The sequence below is a fragment of the Dipodomys merriami genome, unplaced genomic scaffold (genome assembly GCF_024711535.1).
Source record: "Dipodomys merriami isolate MVZ:Mamm:240054 unplaced genomic scaffold, mDipMer1.0.p SCAF_1, whole genome shotgun sequence".
In the NCBI taxonomy this organism is placed as follows: Eukaryota; Metazoa; Chordata; class Mammalia; order Rodentia; family Heteromyidae; genus Dipodomys; species Dipodomys merriami.
Window position 1 is genome coordinate 44,722,274 of NW_027202270.1, and position 25,588 is coordinate 44,747,861.

The following is a 25,588-nucleotide window of genomic DNA, read 5'->3' on the forward strand; positions in this document are numbered from 1 at the left end:
ATAAGTTACTTTCGTCTGTGTTCTTCCCCTTCTTCCTCTCCCCATTATATACTTAATACTCGAGCAAAACTATGGTTATGGGGCAGCAGTTTTATAACTGAGATAAATGCAGGCCTGTTTTGAAGACCTGTTTTTTTGTGGGTCTGTTTTTTTTTTTTTGCGGGGGGTGGGGGGTGGGCGGGGGGAGTCCTGGGGCTTGAACTCCTTTTGCTTGAGGCTAGTGCTCTATCACTTGAGCTACTTCCGTCTTTTTCTGTGCTTCACTAGAGATAAGAATTTCATAGGCTTTCCTGCCAGCGCTGGCTTCAAATTTTGATCCTCAGATCTCTGGCTCCTGAGTAGCTACAATTACAGGCATGAGCCACCCAGCCCAACTAATGCAGACCTGTATTACTTAGGAATTTTGTTTATTGTTTGTACTTCTGTTGTGTTCATATTTAGGATTTGGGTGGTCATATCAATGTAACGATGTGCAATAAGGACAAATTTGAAGTATGTAATTTCCTCCTTAATTAATCTTTTTCTTTTGGCACTGCCCTTTCATTAGTTGTTTTCTGTTTTGTTTTAGTTTTTGCCATAGGGTCTTGCTATGTAGCCAGATGGGCTTTAAACTCTTAATCTTCCTGCCCCAGCCTTCCTAGTGCTGGGATTACAGGTGCACATCACTCTACCAGGCTTCCATTATCTTAAAAATAGTGCATTTTGTTACTTTTACCTTTTACTTTTTAAGGTGACAAACTTGGGTGTGTATCTTTGTGTCTGTGTATATAATGGAGCTTGAACTCATGACCTCGTGTTTTTGCTTGTTGTTTTCACTTATAGCTAGTGCTTTACCACTTGGGCCACACTTTCACTTTACACTAACTAACCAGCATAGAGCTGGTTAGTTAGAGATAGAGACTCTTGCAGATTTCTCTGCACAGGCTGGGCTTTGAACCTTGATCCTCAAATCTTTATCTTCCTATATAGCTAGAATTTTAGATACTATCCACTGGTACCTAGCTCCTGATAATTTTTTTTTTTTTTTTTTTTTTGCCAGTCCTGAGGTTTGAACTCCAGGCCTGAGTATCATCCCTTTATACTCAAAGCTAGCGCTCTACCACTTGAGCCATAGCATCACTTCCGGCTTTTTCTGTGATTAATTGGAGATACAAGTCTCATTGCCTTGGGCTGGGAAGGTGGCTCAGTGGTAGAGTGCTTGCCTTGCATGCATGAGGCCCTGGGTTCAATTCCTCAGCACCACATAAGCAGAAAAGGCCGAAAGTGGCACTATGGCTCAAGTGGTATAGCACTAGCCTTGAGCTGAAGAGCTGAGGGGCAGTGCCCAGGCCAAGTTCAGGCCCCACGACCAACCAAAAAAAAAGTCTCATTGCCTTTCCTACCCCAGCTGACTTAGAACCATGATCCTCAGATCTCAACCTCCCAAATAGCTTGGATTACTGATGTGAACCATGGGCTCCTGACCTGAAAAACTTTTAAAATTACATTATAATAGTTTATGAAATTGAGCAGCTAACATTTTTCATATTACTGAAATGATTTTAGTAATGAATTTTTGAAATCTCATTTTGAACTAGCTTTCTTTTTACATGTTTTCTTTTTGTGCTGGTTCTGAGGCTTGAACTCAGAGCCTGCGCATTGTCTCTGGGCTATTTTTTATTCAAGGCTAGTGCTCTACCACTTGCTGGTTAGTGGGAGATAAGAGTCTTACTGACTTTCCTGTTCATGGTAGCTTCTGACTGAGATATTTAGATCTCAGCCTTCCTAATAGCTAGGATTACAAGCTTGAGCCACTGGCCCCCGGCTGAACTATCATTCTTGAATCAAGCATTATTGTTTGCTATCTAGCTAGCTAGTTATCCATCTATCTTTATCTGTCTGTCTGTCATTTATTGGTACAGGTATTAGGGCTTGAACTCAGGACCTGGGCACTGTCTTTTAGTTTTTGTTCTCCAGGCTAGCACTTTCCAGTTAAGCTATGCCTCAACTTCCAGCTTTTTGGTGGTTAATTAGAGATAAGAGTCTCACGGATTTTCCTGCCTTGCCTGGCTTTGAATTGAATCCTTAAATCTCAGCTTTCTTAGTAGCTAGAATTACAGGTGTGAACCACTGGCACCCAGCTAGCATTGTTGTCATGATGCTGTTTAATAGTCTATACAACCTATAAGCTTCAGTTGCTTCTATTCTTTTTATAATGCATCATGGAGAAATTACTTTCTTTTCACAAACTTTCATAGATAATAGGTTAGCAGAAAAAGCTATATCAAAGTTCTTTTGGGGCTGGCAGTATAGCTCAGTTGTAGAGCACTTGCCTAGCCAAAGGCCCCCGGATTTGATCTCAAACACCACAGAGAACAAACTAGAATACTAACTTAATTCAGTTTATTTGGGCTTTATAAAATTTCAGTTTTTGGAAATTGAGTTTTTTGTTCTGTACATGCAGGATTTGCTAAATAACTAACAAATAAGTTTTTCACTTAAGTGTGTTTGGGTTTTACATGTAAAAATGCATTTTATAACTTTTATTGCTTCATTGCTTATACACACTATTTTTCTTTAATAATTGACTTGAAAAATTGCTGTTATAAGCCGGGCACTAGTGGCTCATGCCTATAATCCTAGCTACTCAGGAGGCAGAGATCTGAGGATCACGGTTCAAAGCCAGCTGGGGCAGGAAAGTCTATGAGACTCTTATCTCCAATAAACTACTCAAAAAAGCTGGAAGTGACACTGTGGCTCAAGTGGTAGAGCATTAGCCTTGAGTAAAAGCAGCTCAGGGACAGTCCCAGATCCAGAGTTCAAGTCCCATTGCCAGCAAAACAAACAAACAAAAAATGCTGTTATGATAAATGGTTAAAAAGAAAAACCTCCAAATTCACCTACATTTTCAACTGGAATTTTTATAGATTCTACATTTTTTTAACTTGCCTTTGGGTTAAAGAGTTTAGCGAGAGACATTTAAATATCTTTACCAGAAGATATTTTGATTACAAATAGAAAACATTTCTATGCAAAGATCTGGCCAGAGACAAACTATTCTGGTAAAGTTGCTATGGGATTTATCTTCCATATAATTTTTTTTAAATTAAAAATGTTGAAGGTAGTATTTTTGTAAATTGAACAGTAGGGTCATATTGAGATACATTGTATAATTGAATATTTAGGTTTTTTATATAAGTAATACAGAATATTTGAGCTTAAAGTACTGTTAAAACTGTTTTGTGTATCTGTTCTCTGGTTTAGTTTAAATGAGAAGAGTTATGTCCTTTTATCAATCACTAAATCTACTTCTCTAATACAATTTGTTCTTATTCATGTCCCTTATAATTGCCTCCAAGGACCAATGCATTCTGTTTCTTCTAGATTCTCTATGCTTTAATTAACCGTTCACATAGGGGATGAAGCTAGTCAGATTGTGTCTCATTTACTTTACTACCCTGGCTTAGTTTTGCCATGAATTTGAAAATTCAATTTCGAGGTGATTGTGAGACAAGGTCATTTTTACTTTAGTTTTTTGTTTTTGTTTTTGCTAGTCCTGAGGCTTGGCCTGGGCACTGTCCTTGAGCTTCTTGTACTCAAGGCTAGCACTCTACCACTTGAGCCACAGCACTACTTCCAGCTTTTTTCTGTGTCTGTGGTACTAAGGAATTGAACCCAGGGCTTCATGCATGCAAGGCAAGCACTCTGCAACTAAGACACATTCCCCAGTCCCTACTTTAGATCTTTATTGAAAAAAATTAATTGTGAGGATACTTTCAGGGGTTAATGTCAATCTCAAGCAAGAGCTTAGATGATAAACCTTTGGAAATGACCTAATCAAAGATAAATTAGCTGTTCAGACTAGTACGTTCTGTGCAGCCAAAGCAAAACTGGGCCACCCCTCTTTCTATGATGAGAAGGTACATTAGATAGTGTTGTTCCTGGCATTTACTTTAAGGATCCCTATTTAGTTATTGCAGCCCCAGCAAAAGACCTAACTGAGCTACTTAAAAAACAGAAATTCACTTTCTTACTGCTTTGGAAGATAAAGCCCAACATCACAGTCTGGCAGGGTTTGATTTCTTTTTTTTTTTGTCGGTCGTAGGGCTTGAACTCTGAGCCTGGGCGCTGTCCCTCAGCTCTTCAGCTCAAGGCGAGCGCTCTACCCCTTGAGCTACAGCGCCACTTCCAGTTTTCTGGTGTTTTATTGGAGATAGGAGTCTCACAGTCTCTCCTGCCCGGGCTGGCTTTGAACCGCGATTCTCAGATCTCAGCCTCCTGAGTAGCTAGGATTACAGGCGTGAGCCACCAGCGCCCAGCAGGGTTTGATTTCTAGTAAGAGTTTTCTTTCTATCTTAGACATGGTCTTTTCTCTATGGACCTGGAAAGGTGGGGAGAGGGATATTTCTTTCATTAAGTCACTGATTTCATTATGAACACTACCCTCATGATTTAATCTAATTCCCAATTCCCTGTCTCCAAATAACATAATCAGAGGATTAGGGCTACAAGGTATGAGTTTGGAGGGAACATAGATATTTAGTCCATAATGGTATGTATGCTTTTTCTCAGTGGGATTTGAGAGAAATTAAGAGTTAACAGATTTTTTTTCCCCCAGAAGTATGTCACTTTGTTTTGAGGTCTAAAGAAACCATGAAATACTTAATACAAGATGAAAATGCAAATGTATTTTGCTAACTATGGTGCACTTATGTCTATCTGTATGTAAGACACCATTATGGTACAGTTCCTTCTCTTGATATTTCCTCCCAAATACTTGGAATTCAGCTTTTTCCCCTATAGTGCCTCTGACATTCTATTTTTCCAGTAAACTTAGCAATTCAAACTGCTTGCATATCTGTGCTTTCTTTCATTTTGTAATACTTTGGTGGGACATACATGTCATGTTTCATTGGGGGCAGACTTTCTTCTTAATTTTGTAATACATTTTACCTTAAATATGTTGTGAGAGGGGTTACTACCATTACATTGATCTTCAGCATATGTGTTCAACAATGTAGTTGAATGTTATATATTTATGTCTCAGCAAAATTTAATTTCTGTGAATTCACTGTTGAAATAGAATCCCAATGACATAATTTTAAATCAGAGTTAAGCCGGGCGCTGGTGGCTCACGCCTGTAATCCTAGCTACTCAGGAGGCTGAGATCTGAGGATCGCGGTTCAAAGCCAGCCCGGGCAGGAAAGACCGTGAGACTCCTATCTCCGATAAACCACCAGAAAACCGGAAGTGGCGCTGTAGCTCAAGTGGTAGAGTGCTCGCCTTGAGCTGAAGAGCTGAGGGATAACGCCCAGGCCCAGAGTTCAAGCCCCACGACCGACAAAAAATAAATAAATAAATAAATAAATAAATAAATAAATAAATAAATAAATAAATAAATAAATCAGAGTTAAAAACAACATTTTAGCTAGTGTTAAGCTTTAAGCAGTTTCATCAGATTATTTACAATTTGACCAGCCTTCCAAATATTAGTAACATAAAGAGTAAAGGTTATTACTTTCTGGATTGCATGGTATAAGTGAATTCAAATTCTATATTTTTGGGCATTTCTTAGATAATCAGATAGTTGTACTGTAATGGGGCTTGACTACAGGGCCCTGAGCTCTTGCTTGGCCTTTTCACTTAAGACTGGGGCTCTTCCATTTGCATCACATCTCTACTTCTGACTTAATTGGAGATAAGTCTTACAAATGTTTCTGTCTGGGCTGGCTGTGAACTGTAATCTTCAGATCTCAGCTTCTTGAATAGTTAAGATTACAGGCATGAGTCACCAGTTCCTAGCTCAGCCAGTTTTCTTTAATCCTACCTTATATGGCTTATTGTTGCAAAGTTTTAAAATTATTTTCCTGCTTTTTAAATAAATCTTTGATTTATGAGCATCTTAAGATGGAACTTTACCTTTATTATGATAAGATACTCTCTGCCAGGTGGTGGCACATACCTATAGTCCCAACACTTGGGAGACTGAGAGAGAAGGATGGGGAATTTGAAGCCCGTTTATACTACATGAGAATGTCTCAATCCTCTAGCCCTCCAAAAATGATTAAAAAAAATATTTGTGAGAAAAACTATATTAAATGAGTATGAAATTTCAGTTAAGATAATCTATAGTTGGAAATGTAGCTCAGTGGTAAAGTATTTGTGTAAAGCTCTAAATTCAACTCCCATTACCCCTCCATAGCGCACAACACACACATACACATACGTGTATGCATACATGCCAATGTAGTATGAATCCCTTTTAGAAATAAATGTCTTAAAATTTCTCTTTTAAATTTGTCTTGAAATTTTAATTTATAATCTTAATACCTAAGCTATTTAAATATCTCTACAAGCCAGGTACTGGTGGTTTATTCCTGTAATTGTAGGCTGAGATCTAGATACCAGTTGGAAGCCAGCTTGTACAGGAAAGTCTGTGAGACTCTTGTCTCAAATTAACCACCAAAAATCCAGAAGTGGTGATGTGGCTCAAGTGGTAGAGAGTACTAGTTTTGAACAAAAATGCTCAGGGACAGCCCCCAGTCCCAGGACTAGCACAAAAATGATGACAGCAACAAGAACAAAAAAAAATCTTGAAGAGCCAAAGAGGATATAAACAACATGTTTATATTTAATTTCCTAATCTAAGATTTATTTTTCTTTATAACAATTAAAATAGGCCTTACAATGTAAGTCTTCAGTATAGTTATAATAGACTTTATATCTCTATATTTAAAATGAAGGCACTTAAACTTTCAAATTAAATTTTGGATTTTTTGGGCTGGGAAGGTGGCTCAGTGGTAGAGCGCTTGCCTTGCATGGATGAGGCCCTGGGTTCAATTCCTCAGCACCACATAAGCAAAAAGAAAAAAGCCGGAAGTGGCGCTGTGGCTCAAATGGTAGAGTGCTAGCCTTGAGCTGAAGAGCTGAGGGACAGCACCCAGGCCCAGAGTTCAGGCCCACGACTGGACCCAAAATAAATAAATAAATAAATAAATAAATTTTGGATTTTTTGAGGTAATCTTTATATGTAAGTATATATTATTAACAAAGGAGCTGATGAAATATAGAATATTTAAACATTCAGTATTTAGAAATAACATGAATCTTGTAACTCTATAATTAAATTATATTCATATCAGACCAAAATAATCTATATTTACTTAAATATTCAAAAATACTTTTGAGTATTTCTAGAAATTTCCACCTAAATTTGGCATATCTATTTAAGTAGTACTTAGATTGTGTTGAAAAAGGTATGTGTGTAAGAGAGACATTAGTGATTTGTTTGCTTATTTTCTTTGGTTTCTTTTGTATTAAATGCTTTTTAAAGTACATTTCTTTAGGACTTGCCTACATCTGCTCTGGTAACTGAGGAGCTACCACCACAGTCCTTAATTTTTTAATTTTAATGTCTCTTTAGGATTACAGTGGGGTTTATTCAAGTGAGTGGTGAGAGAGAGAGAGTGTGTGTGTGTGTGTGTGTGTGTGTGTGTGTGTGTGTGTGTGTGCATTCCAGATCTTATAAGAAGTCTAGGAATACTCAGTAGTTGTCTTCTTCCTTCATCTTCTAATCATAACTCTGTGTGTGTTTGTGTGTGTGTGTGTGTGTGTGTGTGTGTGTGTGTGTGAGTGTGTGTGTGCGCGCATTCCAGATCTTATAAGAGGTCTAGGAATACTCAGTAGTTGTCTTCTTCCTTCATCTTCTAATCATAACAAAATACTTTCTTTTTTTGTAGTAGTAGTAAATTTTCTTTCTTAAAATCCAAATGGACCAGAAATAAATTTTTTAGTTCATTTGTATCATAAGTCAGTTTCAAATGACTGTGACTACCTCATAGTCATTTCAGTATAGACATTAATTTTTTTTCTTAGAGTACGTAATAAAATCCAGCATGTCTTTCGGTATAAACTTTTATGTGAAGGATAGTGTCTTCAAACAGGCTTTTCTTTCCTTCCCCCCCCCCTCGCCCCCTTATCTCTTTCTGTCTTTCAGGCATTGAAAAGAACACTGTGGCCTTTTAACTCAGTGGTACTTTAAAATGCACTATTCTTCTTATCACTAAAAAAAAAATTGATGCATGGGTAAAAGTAGCTTTTTATATCACAAATAAATTGAGCTTGTTATAGTCCTTTCTCTTCATTCTCAGGAGGAGGCAGAAATCCAGGCAGAACTTGAACGTTTAGAAAGAGTAAGAAATCTTCACATACGGGAACTCAAAAGGATAAACAATGAAGATAATTCTCAGTAAGTATTTGTTCTTCACTGCTGATAAATTCTAACCTACTCACCTCTCCCTGCTCCCAGGCAGAGCATAAATACCACTTCCTTGTGAGGCATGTCATCACACTGAGAAAAGAGCTTCCTGTGCTCAAAGGACCTTGTATGATATAGTCACCAGTCATCTCACCACTATCTCTCCCCCTCTGCTTGCTGCATGGCATAGACATGCTTGCCTCCTCAGACATGTCACGCACATTCCTATCTCAGGCCTATTTTGCATGTCATTTCCACTGGCTGATGTACTCCTCCTCTAAACATCTGAATGACTTTTATTTCATTCCAAATTTTTATTAGAGAGGCTGTCTGCTACCTTAGAAAGCAGTTCCTACCTCAGCTCATTCTCTTTCAGTAGTGTTAGCTTGCTTTAGTTGTCAGGATTTGGGTTTACACATTTAGTGTTTGGTTATTTGTTTTGTCTCCCAGCTAGACTATAAACTTCATGAGCCCCTGGACTTTGTTTTATTCTTGTTATATCATCAGAACCTAGACAAAGGCACTTATTAAATGTTTGTTGATTTGGCTTGGTGCCAAAGTTAACATTATTGCAGTGAAGGAGAAATTATTTCTAACATGACATATTTGGGAGAAAGGTGGAGAGAACTACATGATATTACAATGTGTTCTGATTTCTAGTTGTTAAGATGAGGACCATAGATATGGTATATGTTGAAAGAGTTCAAAGAAAAATATCTATGAGTTTATGGGAACATTATGAAAACAGAAATTAATTAAACAAAGGCACTACTTAGATTTGGTTGGTATAAAAGAGAATTGGTAGTGGGATAACAGTGGCGCCTGCCTGTCATCCTAGCTACTCAGGAAGCTGAGATCTGAGGGCCGTGCTTGAAAGTTAGCCCTGGCAGGAAAGTCCAAGATGAGAACTTTGATCTCCAATTAACCAACAACAAAAAGCTGGAAATGCAGCTGTGGCACAAGTGGTGGAATACCGGACTGAGTGAATGCTGAGTGAAAAAGCTAAAGGACAATTGCACAGCTCTGGGTTCAAGACCCAGTATCCACACCCACAACCCTCCTACACACACACACACACACACACACACACACACACACACACACACACACACACACACACACACACACACACACACACACACACACACACACACACACACACACACACACACACACACACACACACACACACACACACACACACACACACACACGAGGAATGGTGTTTGTTTACACTTTCATCTTTAAGTCTGATAACATAAATTTAAAACTTCATGACAATGTGAGTATCATAATTGAAATAGCCTATTTCTTCTTCTTTCTTGTTTTTATTTTGTGCCAGTCTTAAGGCTTGAACTCATGTCCACAAGCTTCTTTTGCACAAAGATAATGCTCTACTTCTTGAGCCATAGCTCCACTTCTGGCTTTTTTTTTTTTTTAGTAGTTTACTAGAGATATGAATCTCACAGACTTTTTTTGCCAGAACTGGCCTTGAACAGGCATGGTTCTTGTATCTCAGCCTCCTGTTAGCTAGGCATGAGCCACTGGTTCCCCGCAGCAAGAACCCATATCTGTTTGTAAAATATAATTATTTTACTTAGGAAAAAAGGCTCATTTGTGATTATTAGTGTATGTGTAATTCATAAATATGAAGATCTAATTCTATTATGTGAGGTAAATGAAATAATACAGTTAATTTCTATCAGCAACCCATGGGAAATTAACTTAAATTTCTGGACATGAGGCTCAGAATTTGTGATTGTGACTTAGTGATTAAAATAAAAACAGTAGTTAAAAATGTGCATTAAAACTAAGCAGATATTATTAAGCGTATTTTTACTTTTTTTTTACTTGTTTTTTTAAATAAGAATATAAAATACAATGTGTTTGCACTTAGAATTTTTACTATCTCTGTGTAGCAGTTCCCTTATCTGTAAAGCAGACATAACAGGTTCTACTTCATAGGCTAGATGAGAACTAAAGTGAGTTAATAAATGTAAGTACTTAGTGTCTCCAGGTACAATAAAATTAAGTTTATGAATAATTTTTACATTAATTTTTTGTACCAGTCTTGAGACTTGACCTCAGAGCCTGGGCACTGTCCCTGACTTGAGCCAAAGATCCACTTCAGGCTTTTTAGTTATTAATTAGAGATAAAAGCCTCTTGGATTTTCCTGTTCCAGCTGGTCTCAAACTGCAATCCTTAGATCTTAGCTTCCTGAGTAGCTAGGATTATAGGTGTGAGCTACTAGCACCAGGTTCTAAAATGTTCTTTTTTACTTTTTAAATTAGAGATTAAAATTATTTAAGAAAAGTTTCAAAGACAGATTTAGTCATGGGCAAAGGACATTCAATGAATAGAATTATTTACTTAAAAAGTATATTTTTGCCATCTGGTTATTGGTAGTTCATTCCTGTAATCCTGTCTGTTCAGGAGGCTGAGGTCTGAGGACTTCATTCAAAGCCAGCCTGGGCAGATAAGACTGAGACTTTTATCTCCAGTTGACTGCCTAACAGCCAGCTGGGAAGTGGAGATGTAGCTCAAGTGGGAGACTGCCAGGCTTTAGGAAAAAAGCAAATTGAGGGTACAACGCCTTGAATTAAGCCCCAGTGTTAGCACCAATAATAATAATAATAATAATAAAGTAAATTTTTCCAAGAGAAGTGATATCTGAAGATAAGGGATTTCATATCAAGACAATAATTTGAACTGGGTGTTGTAGCGATGTCAATAACCCGGGTATTTGACAGTAATTTTTAGGTGTTTAAGAGAATCCTGTAATTGACCATTGAACATGAACATTAAACTATAAAAGCTAAACTTTATAGACACTATAGCCTTAAGCTAGGTGGTATTTGTGCAAGCATGGGTTAGAAAATGAAAAATACTGACTAGAATTTGAAAATAACATTAGAGTAACTGAGAAAGAAATTGCTAGAAGAACAGAGAGTAGAATTTGTACAAGGACCTTTTTGTGTGTCTTTTAATGTGCCTGAGCAGTTTTTTCCTTTCTTCTTAAGGTTCAAAGATCACCCCACATTAAATGAAAGATATTTACTGCTTCATCTGCTTGGAAGAGGTGGCTTTAGTGAAGTATATAAGGTAATATATTTTTCTTCTTGCTAATATAGGAAAAACAGCAGAGGTGGTTAAGAAGTATTTTATCTTTTGTTTATTGATTTTACACTGATTTTTATGTCCTCACAGAGTTTACTGTGGTTTATGTTATGTTTTCCCCAAGTTCTAAATACTGTTCTTGGACATGGTCTCCATTTATTTAATCCTCTCGACTTTTTTTTTAATGTTGGTACTGGGCTTGGACTCAGCCTCACGCTGTCGCTTGTCTTTGCGCTCAAGGCTCTCCCTTTCCACTTGAGCCACAGCTCTATTTCTGGGTTTTTGCTTGTTAATTTCAGACAAGGGTCTCATGACCTTTTCTATTCAGGCTGACTTTCAACCAGATCTTCAGATCTCAGCTTCCTGAATAGCTTGGATTAGAACAGTCACTCAGCTAATAAGTCCATTATGTGACTCCAAAGAAAATATTGTTTATTCTTCGTGTGACTGTGTATCTGTGTGTGCATGTGCATGCATGCTTGCACACATGTCTGTGTCTGCATCTGTGTGTCTGCTGTGTGTATTAGCAACTAGGAGGGTTACAGGGGTGAGCCACTGGCATCCGGCTCATTTTGTTTTGGGTGCTTTTTTTTTTTTTTTTTTGCTTTATTTTGAAGAAATAGGCTGATGGCTTGAACAAAGGAAGTGCACATCCCTTTTTTTTTGAGACATTAGGGAAAATTAAGCATAGGTTGTTTATTAAAGGAGATCAAGGAATTACATTATTGAATATTATTGATATAGTTATAAGAGTAATATTTCATTTTAAGTGTGCTATTATTTCTTAGAGATAAATGCTAAATAATTCATAAGTGAAATGAAATATTACCAGGAGCCAGATATTGGAGGCTCATGCCTATTTATCCTAGTTACTCATGAGGTTGAGATCTGAAGATTGAAGTTTGAAGCCAGCTTAGACAGAGAAATCTTAGATATTCTTATTTCCAGTTAACCAGCAAAAAGCCAGAAGTGAAGATATGGCTCACGTGGCAGAATGCCACCCTTGAGGGAAAAGCTAAATGAGAGCATGAGTTCCTGAATTCAAGTCCCAATACCAGCACTTAAAAAAAATCACAGGTGCTCAGTGGTAGAGCACAGTATGTGCAGAGCCCTCTCTTTGATTTGTAGTGCTGCATTCCCCCAACAGGAAAAAAAAAATGAGTAAAGAACAGATGGAAAAGATGAAACAAGATTGCCAAAACATTGATAATTTTTAAAACTAGGTAGTGGGTAAATCTTTTAACAACAAAAAAAGAATTTTTACTTTTGTTACATATTAAACAATTAACACTAAAAATTATAGTTTGTTCTAATTCTATAGTATTGCAGAAATTATCACAAAAAAACTTTTAAAAAATTTCTTTAGTCACTTGGTTGATCTATGGGCTTAACTGTTCTTTGGCTTTAATCCTAGGCATTTGACCTATATGAACAGAGATATGCTGCTGTGAAGATTCATCAGCTTAATAAAAGCTGGAGAGATGAGAAAAAAGAAAACTACCACAAGTAAATAATAACACTTCATAGCTTTAATAAATTGCATTTTGAAGCTGCTTATAGAGAATTAATATACTCTTTTCCTATAGACATGCCTGCAGGGAATATAGAATACACAAAGAACTGGATCATCCCAGAATAGTTAAACTCTATGATTATTTTTCCTTGGATACAGATACGTAAGTAAATATAAGGATTTAACTTTTAAGAAAAGACGTTTTTTACTTTCCTTATCCTATAGTGATAATTCATTTTTCTATTGCAATTCTGAATTGCTGCATAATAATTATGTCTTTTTCCTCTTCCTGTCCCACTGTAGGTTTTGTACAGTGTTAGAATACTGTGAAGGCAATGACCTGGATTTCTATCTGAAGCAACACAAATTAATGTCAGAGAAAGAAGCTAGGTCTATTGTAATGCAGATTGTAAATGCACTAAGATATCTCAATGAGATCAAACCTCCTATTATACATTATGATCTTAAGCCAGGTAATTAATGAAAGATGTCTACCAATTTAAGCTCTGAACAGTATAATTTTAGAAGGTATCATATGTATAATATCTGACAACCAGGTTTACTTTCCAAAAGCTAGTTTAAATCGTAAAGATAATACACATTTGAAAAAGAATCTTCTGTTTTGTTTAGGAAACATCCTTCTGGTAGATGGCACAGCATGTGGTGAAATCAAAATCACTGATTTTGGTTTGTCCAAGATCATGGATGATGATAGCTATGGTGTAGATGGAATGGATCTAACCTCGCAAGGAGCAGGCACTTACTGGTATGTGTATTACTAAGCATATCAAAACTACCTAAAGTAGTCTCTAGTGATTATATGGGAATGTAAATTTATTTTCAAGTAGCCTAATTCTCTCGCTTGGCTTTTTTGCTCATGACTGGCACTCTACCACTTGAACAATGGCTCCATTCCAATTTTTGGTGATAAGAGTCTCCTAGGTTGTCTGTGATTCTCAGATCTCAGTTTCCTGGGTGGCTAAGATTACAGGCTTAAGCCACCAACACCTGGCTTAGATTTTCTCCTTTAATGTTAGAGTGGTATTTATCCATATAATTTATTTATTTATTTATTTATTTATTTATTTATTTATTTATTTATTTATTTACTGTCAGTCATGGGGTCTGAACTCTGGGCCTGGGCAGTGTCTCTCAGCTCTTCAGCTCAAGACTAGTGCTCTACTACTTGAGCCACAGCACCACTTCCGGCTTTTTCTGCTTATGTGGCGCCGAGGAATCGAACCCAGGGCCTCATGCATGCAAAGCAAGCACTCTACCATTGAGCCACCTTCCCAGCCCCCATATCAATATTTTTATAAATACATTGTCTTTACTATTACAAATAAACTAATCATACAGTTTTCTCTGTAAAGTTTTTTTGGTTGAAGTTTTTGTGAACACAGGTAGATGTTATGTTGATTTCAAATGGGAGAACATTCTTGATCTTTAGACTTCCCCAAAATTAAAGACTTAATACATATAGATTCAGCTCTAGATAGAATCCATTCGTAGACAAAAATATAGTTTAGTGTCATCCCTTTTAGTGTATCTGGGTGTTTAAATGTGACTTGAGGGTTCCTAGAACAGTTTTCACACAATTCGCCTAGATCCGTAATGACCATTTTCCACATGACGCCACCAGTCTATATAGGTTTTACCTTCATGGATTCTTTTAAACCCACTTTAAAATTTCAAATTCTACTGGGTCATTTCTTATAAATAATATATGGATAATATAACTGTAAAAGTGTGTGTGTGTGTGTGTGTGTATGAAATGATCAGTCAGACAACTCCCTAACCATTAATAGTGTCAATAAGTAGTCTTTATATTTTTTCTTTTAGCAACTAGACTAGATGCTTTTATTGCTAAATCAAATAGAGCTTTCTACTTGCTTTGGAGTATAGGGAAAGATTTCTATCAGAAACAAGTTATTGTTCCTCTTTGGTAGTTCTACTTTAAGAAAGTTTCACATGCTAAATATCATCCTTGTATGAGCCTTCTGAAACCTCAGTGATTTTTATATAGTGAGTATAAAACTCAAAAGTTTTTTGTTTGTTTATTTCTTTGCTAGTGCACTGGGACTTGTATTCCTACCATTTGAGCCAAAGTCCCAACCCTAAAACTCATTTGTTTGTTTTTCAATAAATTTTTATTTAGTAGAATCATCCTTTTTCACTTTTTTAGTTTTATCTAAAGTTTTGAGTTTTAAGATTCTAAAATGGATCTTTTTTCTTAAAATCTGAGATGACAAATGAGATTTTCACTTTGGAATAAGAGCACCCTGTATTGCCTTAGTGTCTAGTATGATTAACAATTGAATGCCATTGTAGAGGTACCCATAGTACCCTGCTCTAACAGGAGGAAGCAAAGAACTGTCTGGAAAGAAATGGAGAAGGCATAAGAGATTCAAAAGAACACAGGATACTGGAGCACCGTTTGCACGTGATGAGGAGTCATACTGAGTGCAGACTTTGAAATTTATATTATTGCCTGCATTAGGATTTTTCTGTGTTACAGCAAGAAATATGAAGTTTTACTTTGTTGGCAATGTGTTCTCCAAGTGGTTTAAACAAGATAACCATATATTTGGCGCATATTTTAGAAAGGAAATTGCATGTCTGTTTGTGCAGATTTAAATAAATTATCCTTTATTACAAAGTTTTTGTGTTTTGGCTTGAGAGCCAAATGGTTTAAAAGATGTAAATTTGTCAATAGTTGAATTGGATTTCATTGAAGAACACTGTTGTTTTTGTATGGATAAAATAAGTATTCTAAGACAGTGTTTTAAAAGATTTTTAAGTTAAAGGTTATTAATTTCTGTCTTTTTCTTTTTCTTCCCCCAAAACTATAGGTACTTACCTCCTGAGTGTTTTGTAGTTGGAAAAGAGCCACCAAAGATTTCCAACAAGGTTGATGTGTGGTCAGTTGGAGTCATCTTCTTTCAGTGTCTGTATGGTAGAAAGGTAAGTTAAATTATACTAGCTTCATCTGTGTAGAAATAAATTGAATTTTTTCTCTTAAATGCAGAATTCACTAATGAAATCACTGTAGATCCTTAAGGAAATCCAGGCTTCTCAATTTCTTTCTTGGATCAAAATTACTTTAATGTCATACCAGTTTATTTGGCTATCCTCCCTCTCACAGTTTATTTTCTGTCCATCTAGATCTGTCTGTCTTCCTTCCTGCTTACCTACCTACCTAACACACATATTTTATTCATTGTTCACTTTTTCTAACACCCACCACAATCTCACCCTCTACAGAGTTTATAATGGGTATAATTCCTCCTGTGACTCCTCAGAAAAATACTATTAAATATAGTCTTAATTCCTTCCAAACTTTTTAAAATATTTTAGTCAGAAGTGCAAGTTGCTGCAGATAATATTTGGCTCATATCCCACCTTATAGACCTTATATGAAAAGAGAGGTTAAGGGGCTTTTCCAGAAGTTCATAACATGTTATGACCAAACCCACATCCCATAGACCACACCTAGAGCTATTTTGTCTTAAACTTACATTGCAACAGTATTATTTTCTCTTAACAGTGTTTCATCTGTTAATGATTAGATAATTTCATAAACTTTCTCTGCCTACAATCAATTATAATCTTGTTTCTGAGACTGCATCCTAAATTTTACATAACTAAGGATAAGATTTTAGTACCAAAATAATTTAGTTTGGAAACTCACTTGTAATATCTTAGTTTTGAATATTTTGTGAGATAAACTTCTCATCATTTTTTTAAAGCCATTTGGTCACAATCAATCTCAACAAGACATTCTTCAAGAAAATACAATATTAAAAGCCACAGAAGTCCAGTTCCCTGTAAAACCAGTTGTAAGCAGTGAAGCCAAGGTATTAAACTCATCTTAAATAAGTCTTTGAAGTAACTTTCACTTGTGCTTACAGTATGGTAAGTACTTACAAGTAAGTACAGTCACTGGAGTTGCCACTGCAGGGATCTGAAATCACTAACTTGGGCTGGTGATTTCCTCGGAAAAAGGAGATTTTTCATCTTTTAAGTACCCAAATATAGTTTCTGATTCTTTGTGCATGTCAGCTTTCAAAATTTAGGGGGAAAAGCCCCCACAAGATCTGATAGCTTTTATGTTTTTATGTTAATATTGACAATTTAAGTATAAAAGAAAGTAAAAGCAGCAGTAACTAAACCTACATACATACAGCCTTATGAAGAATAGCTGTTTTAGTTATTTCTATTTTGTCAAGTGGGAAAACAGACACAGTATTGCCAACTAAGGGGTAGCACAGATGTGGCTCACAGTGTTCATGCCTGTGATAGAGTCCATGTCCTGGCATCTTCACTTGTAACCACATTCTAATCACATATATGTCTATGAATTAACACAATAGGAAATAGGATTAATAATAGAATTTTTCTCATGCTGCATATTTTCATCCTTTTGGACTTTGATTTTTGTATGTTTACTCCTGCTTTGTCATACTTGTCACAAAGCTCACTTCTTGGTGACTCTTGTTAGAGTTTTCACTTTTGTAAGTCCATAAAATTCTTAAAGTAAAGAAGTTTCTGATGTGAATATATCAACCCATAAGAACAATTTATAAGCAAGCACAGTATATTTTATATATTTTCGTGTGTGTGTGTGTGTGTGTGTGTGTGTGTGTGTGTGTGTGTGTGTGTGTGTGTGTGTGTGTGTGTGTGTGTGTGTGTGTGTGTGTGTGTGTGTGTGTGTGTGTGTGTGTGTGTGTGTGTCAGTACTGGGGTTTGAAGTCAAGGCTTTGCAGTTTCTAGGCAGACAACTCCATCAATTTAGCCATGCTTCCAACCTTATATTTCTATTACTTCTTTAAGTCAGTCCCAGCGTTTGAACTTTTTGCCAGTCCCAGCCTCATACTTGCTCACTTGCTTGCTCAGCTGGCGCTATATTTCTTTAGCCCTTCTTTTTGCTGATTATTTTGGAGATAGAGTCTCACAGATCTTTCTGTCAAAGCTGGCTTTGAATCACAATCCTATAGCTCAGCCTGAATAGCTAGGATTACAGGTATGAGCCACTAGCACATGGCTCCTTGCTATTCTTAGTGTGGGTAAGTACCATTAAGTGTTTATAGACATAGTAGCCTTTTTAATTGAAGATATGCTGGATTTTATGTCATCAAGTTATTTAGTGATGGTTAGAATATTTTGATAATTAAAAAGATGAGAGTAAAATTATCTTAGGATGTAATGGTTGGATCCCATTAGTTCAAACCCCACTACATCACCAAAAAATACTGACTTAATGAATTATTTTTTAGGGTAAATATGACTCCTTTAAAAAGATCTTAGCTGGGGCTAGGAATGTGGCTCAGTGGTAGAGCGCTTGCCTTGCATGCCTGAGGCCCTGGGTTCGATTCCTCAGTACCACATAAGCAAAAAGAAAAAAGCCGGAAGTGGCGCTTTGGCTCAAGTGGTAGAGTGCTAGCCTTAAACTGAAGAACTGAGGGACAGCGCCCAGGCCCAGAGTTCAGGCCCCATGACCGGACCTCAAAAAAAAAAAAAAAGTAAAGATAGGTACAAATGCTGTGGTGATCATCACCTTGCTGTGGTGATGAAACATTTATTTAATGATATCTTCATTGCATTTTTCCCTGTACATCTTTTAACTTGTGAATTTATGAAGTAGTTAGAAATTTCAAAATGAAACTAATATTTCTGGTGGCACCATTAAACGGGGACATAATTTTTTACCAGTTATCACTTGAGAACATTTTATCTGTTGCCAAATGAATGACTTTCACAAATACAACATTGAGTGAAAGAAGCCCATCAAAAGATAACATACTTCTGTAATTCTGTTTACAAAAAGTTCAGAGCAAATGAAAAGAAAACTCAGTTACAGTATTAGTCATTGTAAAGGAGGTAACCCTGCTTCACTTGTGGTCTGAGCCAGTACCTGGAAAGTAGGAAGAGGCTTATGGAGCTTAGGTGTGACCACGTTCTTTTTCGTGATCTGATTGTTGGTTACATAAATGTATTCATCTTGTGTTATACACTTGTAACTTGAGTGTTTTTCACAAAAATATACTTGAGTCCATGAAGTTTCTTTGTAAGGACCTATTTTCAAATAAGTAACAGTGGGGAAAATAGTGACTATCTTCCATAGTTTAGTTTTTCCAAAACTGTAATGATGCACAGAACTGACCAAACAGAAACCTTAAAGGGAGGGTCACTTTAATGGTATTTCTACTTAAGCAAAGTCCTTATGCTCAGTAGAAAAATGTACTATGACTAAAAATGGCTTATAATTTAGGCAAACTAAATTGATAATAAAATGGAATGTGGTAAGTGTATTGTTTAGCAAAAGAAAAATAGAACAAAAAGCCTTAAGAATTTTGTAAGCAAAAATACAAGTTTCCAGCAGTAAATTCAAAGGGTAGTAATAATAATTTAGACTATAGTGTGGCACTACAAATTGTGAGTGGAGAGTTGCAATTGGCACAAGAATTTCCTTTTTTTTTTTTAAGGCCTTTATTAGACGCTGTTTGGCATATCGAAAAGAAGATCGATTTGATGTGCACCAACTGGCAAATGACCCATACCTTCTCCCACACATGAGAAGATCGAATTCTTCAGGAAACCTACACATGGCTGGGCTGACAGCATCCCCTACACCCCCTTCTTCAAGCATAATTACTTTCTGACTTGCCTCCAAGATTGGCATGATATCTTTGAATTTTTTCCAGATGCATTCTTGAGTTTGAGAGCATTTGAGTGTTTTATTGTTTTCTTTTTTTTTAAAAAAAGGACATGGATAAGAACTGTTTGTGAACTGAAGTTCTTTGTAGCATCATTTGTATGAGAGTGGATCATGGACGGTGAAAAATGCACACTTCTTACTCTGACCTTGAGCAGTGAAGGATGGCTGCCTGTTATGCAGAAACAGGAGTGCCATGTTGAGATAGATAGAAAAAATGCGGAGCTTATTTGTTTGTTTATTTAGGGGAACACTGTAAATAACGTTTATAATACTTAAATATATTTGATTGTTACTAGAGAGTTCTAATATGAAGGGTAGTTTTTCATTATTTAAAAACAAACATGGAAAAATAAGAGACCTATTTCTAACACAAGAACTACAGTGCCTGGATACATCTTCAGCATTTGGCAGTTAATCTGCTGAAACCAAAGTAAGAACTGAATGACAGTGACCGTTGTATTTTCTAATAATAGAATGTGGGAGTTAGAATCTTTAGACAAAGGTGGGCTTTGTCATTGGCCTATTCTGGCTTACCAAGTTGTACCTCGAAATCATTTGTCCATTTTTTTTTCCACTGGTTATATAAAAGAAAGAGCTGTTATTCCTAGATACTTCATACTTTTGACACAAAGAGCTGCTTATTTTGAGATCAGTTGAATTCACTAAATTATAATATCTCCAGTGTGCTTTCAACCTGTTAGAATTGTTAACATTTTATTTTGTTACCAGGCCTTGTTCATTAAAATGAGACAATATGTGACCAAAAGCAGTCCAGTTCTATGCAGGATAATGATAAATTCCCTTCTAGCTCTTATTGTAAATTATTGTACAGATGTCCTGTTTCAATTACTAAGTTTCAGCAGCTTATTCTTGTACAAATGTTTAAAAATATGGCTTTTTAAATTGGATATTGTATTTTTTTTAAGTCTTCTTGAAGGCGCTTTAATTGCTGCTAAATGATGTTGCTTCTTTGCTGAAAATCAAATGACCTCCTTGAAGGTGCAAGTTGACTGTACATCATAGAGAGACATTAAAGCAAGCATTCATTAACAATCAAGGCATGTAAAAGTGATCCGTGTTGGGCATACTGAGTTCTTCAAATCAGTTTCTTCGGTTCTAGGGCTGTGGAGCACATAGATATTAGATTTATAAATTGTTCGTGGTTATTCTACATTTCTAGAAGGTTCTTATCATCAAGGTGGGATGATGGTCCCATAAACAAGTTTCTTGTGGTTTGTACAGATTAGTTAAAATGTGAACATTTTCTAATTGCTTTGTATGGTAGAACCAATATTTTTCAGGATGTTGTTATTTCACTCCTGTAAAGACTCTTTATTGTCACATTCATGATGCTAATACTTACATGTGTAAGCTGTCCATGTTGCAGAAAACGGAGGCTATACCTACCACAGATTCCCTTAATATTGTACAAACTGTGGCTTTTATTTCTCATGTTGCAAGCCATTTTGTTTTTTTCATTGTACATAGACACATTGTCTCTTTAAGATGCTGCTGAAATTGTAGAGAATGTAGCCAAAACAATAAATAATGACAGTTAAAATGTAAAGACTATGAAGATTACATTCAAAGACAGCTTTCAAGATTTAGGAACTGACTTTAATACTTAAGAATCTGTTGAAAAAATCCTTAAGTATTCTTGAAAAGAAATATAAACTATTTCAAGCTCTAAAACTTACCATTTACCAAAGCTGATCCTAGGTAAGTAACACTTAGCTATATCAGGAGTGGCTTAAAAGATATACCTGTACTTCTGTACATTAAGAGCAAAATTCCGTATCATCACTGACATAGTCATGAAACATTAACATTGTTGAGCATTTTCAGATGCTGCCTGCAACTTTTTGTTTTGAGTTTACATTTTTCAGAATCATAAAGTACTATATTGACAAAGTAACTGTTATTTAAGTCTTAAATGCCAAGTTTGGATATGTTGCCAGGCATCATGGTGTATGCCTATAATACCAGCAATTAGGAAATGGTTCAATAGTTTGAGGCCAGCTACATAACAAGACCTTGTCTCAAAAAAAAAAGAAAGAAAAAGAAAAAGGAAAAAGAAAACAAAGAACAGGGGCTGAGAATGTAGCTCAATAGTAGAATGCTTTCCTGGCACGCACATGGCTCTGTGTTGATTCTCCAACGCCTCATACACAGGCAAAGTGAATATATAACAACAAAGTTGAATGAGTAGTAATAGACCTATATCACTTCTTCACCTTATTATTTTCTTTATTTTGTTTTTTCTTTCTTTTTTTCTTTTTTGTTGGTTATGGGGCATGAACTCAGAGCCCAGGCACTGTCACTAAGCCTCTTTGTGCTCAAGGCTAGCACTCTACCACTTGGGTCACAGCACCATTTCAGGTTTTTGAGTGGTTAAGTGGAGATAGGATTCTCACAGGGACTTTTCTGCCCAGACTGGCTTTGAACCGCAGTCCTCTGATCTCAGTCTCCTGAGTAGCTAGGATTATAGGCATGAGCCACCGGCACCCTGGCTTACCCTGTTATTTCCAAATGAACAAGAATAACTGCTAGTGTCAAATGCAGGTAAGAGTCTGAAGCAGGAAGATTACAAGTTTATGTTCAGCCTGGGCCACATAGAGGGACCTTGTCTCCAAAAAAGGAGAAAAATACAGGATTGGACAGGGAAATGAACAGAAATAGTCATAAAATGATAGTTTCATTGACAAAAGTATTCATTTTAAAGTGAAGAATGTAGGAGATGAATCAAGTCATAGACCTTCTTGGTCAATGTTATCCCTTCCTTTGTTGCCCCCTCCCAGTTTTATGCCTCTCATTGTTACTCACAAGTTACATCGTACATTATTTTACATAGTGTACATGAACATTGACTGCATTTGTTCTCCTTTCCTCCATTCCAGTGCCCCCACTTTGCACCTCCCCTAAAACATGTTTCCACTTCCAGGTATTGGTTTTGACAAACTAGTTGTTTTGAGGAGTTTGGGTATAAATGCATAGAGCCCTAAGTGTATTATCATGCCTAGTTGTATTTTACATCTAACTTACACATAATGAGAGAAAGCATGGGCCATTTGTCACCTTGAGCCTGGATGGCTTCACTTACCATTATTTGTTCCTGGTCCACCCATTTCCCTGCAAATAATACTATTCATTCTTAAGGATCAGTAAAATTACATTGTGTATATGCCCCACAATTTCTTGATCTGCTCATCTATTATCGGACATCTGGGCTGTTTCCATAACTTGGTTATTGTCACTAGTTCTCTAGTGAACATAGCTGTAAGTGTCTTTATGATATCTGGCTTGCAATGTCCCCAGGGGTGATATGGCTGAGTTGAAAGGAAGATCTATGCTTAGTGTTTTGAGGAACTTCCAAACCACCTTCCAGAGTGGTTATACTAGTTTACAATGCCATTAATGGTGTAATAGGGTTCCTTTTTCCCTACAGCACCTCCAGAGTTTTTTATTGTTGGAATTCTCCATACTGGCCCATCTTACTGAGGTAAGATGAAACCTCAGTTCATTTATTTCCTTTATGGCCAGGGATGTTGAGCATTTTCCTCAAGCGTTTCTTGCACATTCTTCTGAGATGGCTCTATATAGCTTCTTTGCCCATTTATTGATTGGATTATTAATTTGGGAGGGGAGTTTCATAAGGTCCATATATTTTGTTTGTTTGTTTGTGGCCAGTCGTGGGCCTGAACTCAGGGCCTGGGCACTGTCCCTGAGCTTCTTTTACTCAGGGCTCACACTTTACCACTTGAGCCACAGCTTTTTCTCTACCACTAAGCCACATTCAGAAAGTTTCTGCTTATGTTGATAAGTTCTAGTGTTTCTCCTACTCCACCTTGTAGTAGTTTCAAAGTTTCAGGTCTGAAACTTGGAGGTCTTTGGTCCATTCTGAGTGGATATTGGTGCAAAGTAACAAACAGGGACCCAATTTTATTTTTCTACCATGGCAGTTTTACCAACACCAGTTATTGAAGAGGCAATCTTTTTTTTTCCAATATATATTTTTGCCCTCCTTGTCAAATATGAGTTGACTGTAAATATATAGGTTTGTTTCTAGGTCTTCTAATCTATTCCGTTGTACTTCAGGCCTGCTTTTTATGCCAGTACCAAGCTAAAAATTTAAGATTTTTTTGGAACCCTGCTCTTTGGATTCAGATGTTGACAACCGTCTACCACCTGTGATCAGGGTCTTCATCTGGAAATGAAGATACTAAAAGTACCTCTTTGCATAGTGAACTATAAATAAGTGCATCTATTTAAATCACTTAGATCAGCACATAGTATGGGCCATGTATAAAAGCTGCTCTTAAGCTGGGCACTGGTGGCTTATGCCTGTCAAAGCTACTAAGGAGGCTGGGACAGGAGAATTGAAGCCAGCTTGAGCAGGAAAGTCTGTGAGACTCTTATCTCTGCTTAACCACCAAAAAGCTGGAAGTGCAGCTGGTAGAGTGTTACCCTTTGAGCAAAAAAGCTGGGGGAAAAGCACCCAGGTTCTGATTTCAAGCCCTAAGACGGGCGTTCACACACACACACACACACACACACACACACACACACACACACACACACACACACACTTTAAGATTCAAAAATAATTCCTTTTGCCTTATGTATTAAGAGCAGTCTGCTTCTGGTTCCTATGGTAATTTAAACTCTTCTAGAAAACTTAATTTGAAACAGCAACTTGAAAACCATTAGAAAAAAATTGTAACGATGTGTACAGTAATTACCAAAAGGAACCTGCTTTGGCCTTTTATGATGTTTCATCAGTAGTAATTCTATACTTTCCTAAGTTACCTATGCTAGTAACAGACATCTAAACTAAGATGAGTGGGTTGCACTATTTTAAAAAGGAGGAAATAGACTTGGAATGGTAAAGCTGCACGTAAACAGCAGGATCAGAAAGTAAAGAACTTTTGGAGTCTTGTATGATGTTCTTGCCACGTTAGCATTTACATCTCACTTTATCATAAACTGAGTTGCCTCTTGTCTTCAGTGGTAACAGACATCAAGCTAAATAGCTACAGCATGACTCACCATAAAAGAAACATGTTAAGAATTCTTTGTGTGTTGGGTAAGGAATGCTGTCTGAGCAGAGCCCTGATGGCTGTGGGTGATACGAGAGCAGGCCTAGTGTCCCAAACTCATTCTAGATAAGGCACAGAGAGTCACAGGCTGTTTCCTCTCCTGCATTCATTGCCGCTGAGAGATGAATCCATCAGTGAGCAGTCCCCTTCACCTTCCTTGGGAACATGTCTCGTTGGCTTGATCAGGAACACAAGTAGATTCTTGCTCCTCTCTGCCAGTGGTCACTAATTGTTCATCATAGCCCTATGAACTGTCTCACATCCTCTTAAGGCACAAGAATAACCTGCATGTTGTGTTCAGTGTATACACTGCATACCACACACATGAAATCTTGGCTGCAGGAGTGGCTTTTGAATGTGTGTGTGTGTGTGTGTGTGTGTGTGTTAATTGGATATAAGTCTGATAAACTTTCTTGTCTGGGCTGGCTTTGAACCAAGATCATTAGATCTCAGCCCCCTGAGTGGCTAGGATTTCAGGCTAGGATTACCAGCACCAGGCTTGAGTAGCTACTTTTTAAGAATCAATCTGGTGTATAGTTCAATTTTCTTTTAGACTATATGGTCCATTTTCAATTGAAGCCTCAAGAGTGTTCTGAAAACACATTGAGTCAAACATGTACAGTCATATTCTGGGTGTTGGAAATATCCTTTTACATCCTTAGACCAGCTTCTAGTCTGCCAGTGATTAAATCCAAGGCTTCCTTGTAAAAAGATTCAGAAAGCTCAAAAATTGGAGAAACCATGCATTTGGGAGTCGGAGAGCTTGCCCTCCTCGGCTTTTTTAATTTAATTTAATTTTATTTGTGAACATACTGTACAGAGGGGTTACAATTACATGGGCAGGATAATGCATACATTTCTTACCAAGCATTGCAGCCTCCTTTGCTCTCAGCTTTGTTCCTTGATA

The 25,588-nt window shown here is 36.8% G+C and overlaps 1 protein-coding gene across 3 annotated transcripts in view; it reads left to right on the forward strand.

The window, feature by feature from the left end:
• Window positions 1-21,152, forward strand: part of Tlk1 (tousled like kinase 1) — a 119,436-nt gene extending 98,284 nt beyond the window's left edge. For all 3 annotated transcript variants that reach the window (XM_070021102.1, XM_070021113.1, XM_070021123.1), the window contains 9 exons: window positions 8,130-8,227; window positions 11,258-11,339; window positions 12,769-12,860; window positions 12,941-13,030; window positions 13,171-13,340; window positions 13,498-13,633; window positions 15,720-15,831; window positions 16,617-16,724; window positions 19,353-21,152. In XM_070021102.1, the coding sequence (XP_069877203.1) occupies window positions 8,130-8,227; window positions 11,258-11,339; window positions 12,769-12,860; window positions 12,941-13,030; window positions 13,171-13,340; window positions 13,498-13,633; window positions 15,720-15,831; window positions 16,617-16,724; window positions 19,353-19,529 (1,065 nt within the window). In that variant the 3' untranslated portion in view covers window positions 19,530-21,152. The remainder of the gene's footprint in view (window positions 1-8,129; window positions 8,228-11,257; window positions 11,340-12,768; window positions 12,861-12,940; window positions 13,031-13,170; window positions 13,341-13,497; window positions 13,634-15,719; window positions 15,832-16,616; window positions 16,725-19,352) is intronic.
• The last annotated feature ends 4,436 nt before the right edge of the window (window positions 21,153-25,588 follow it).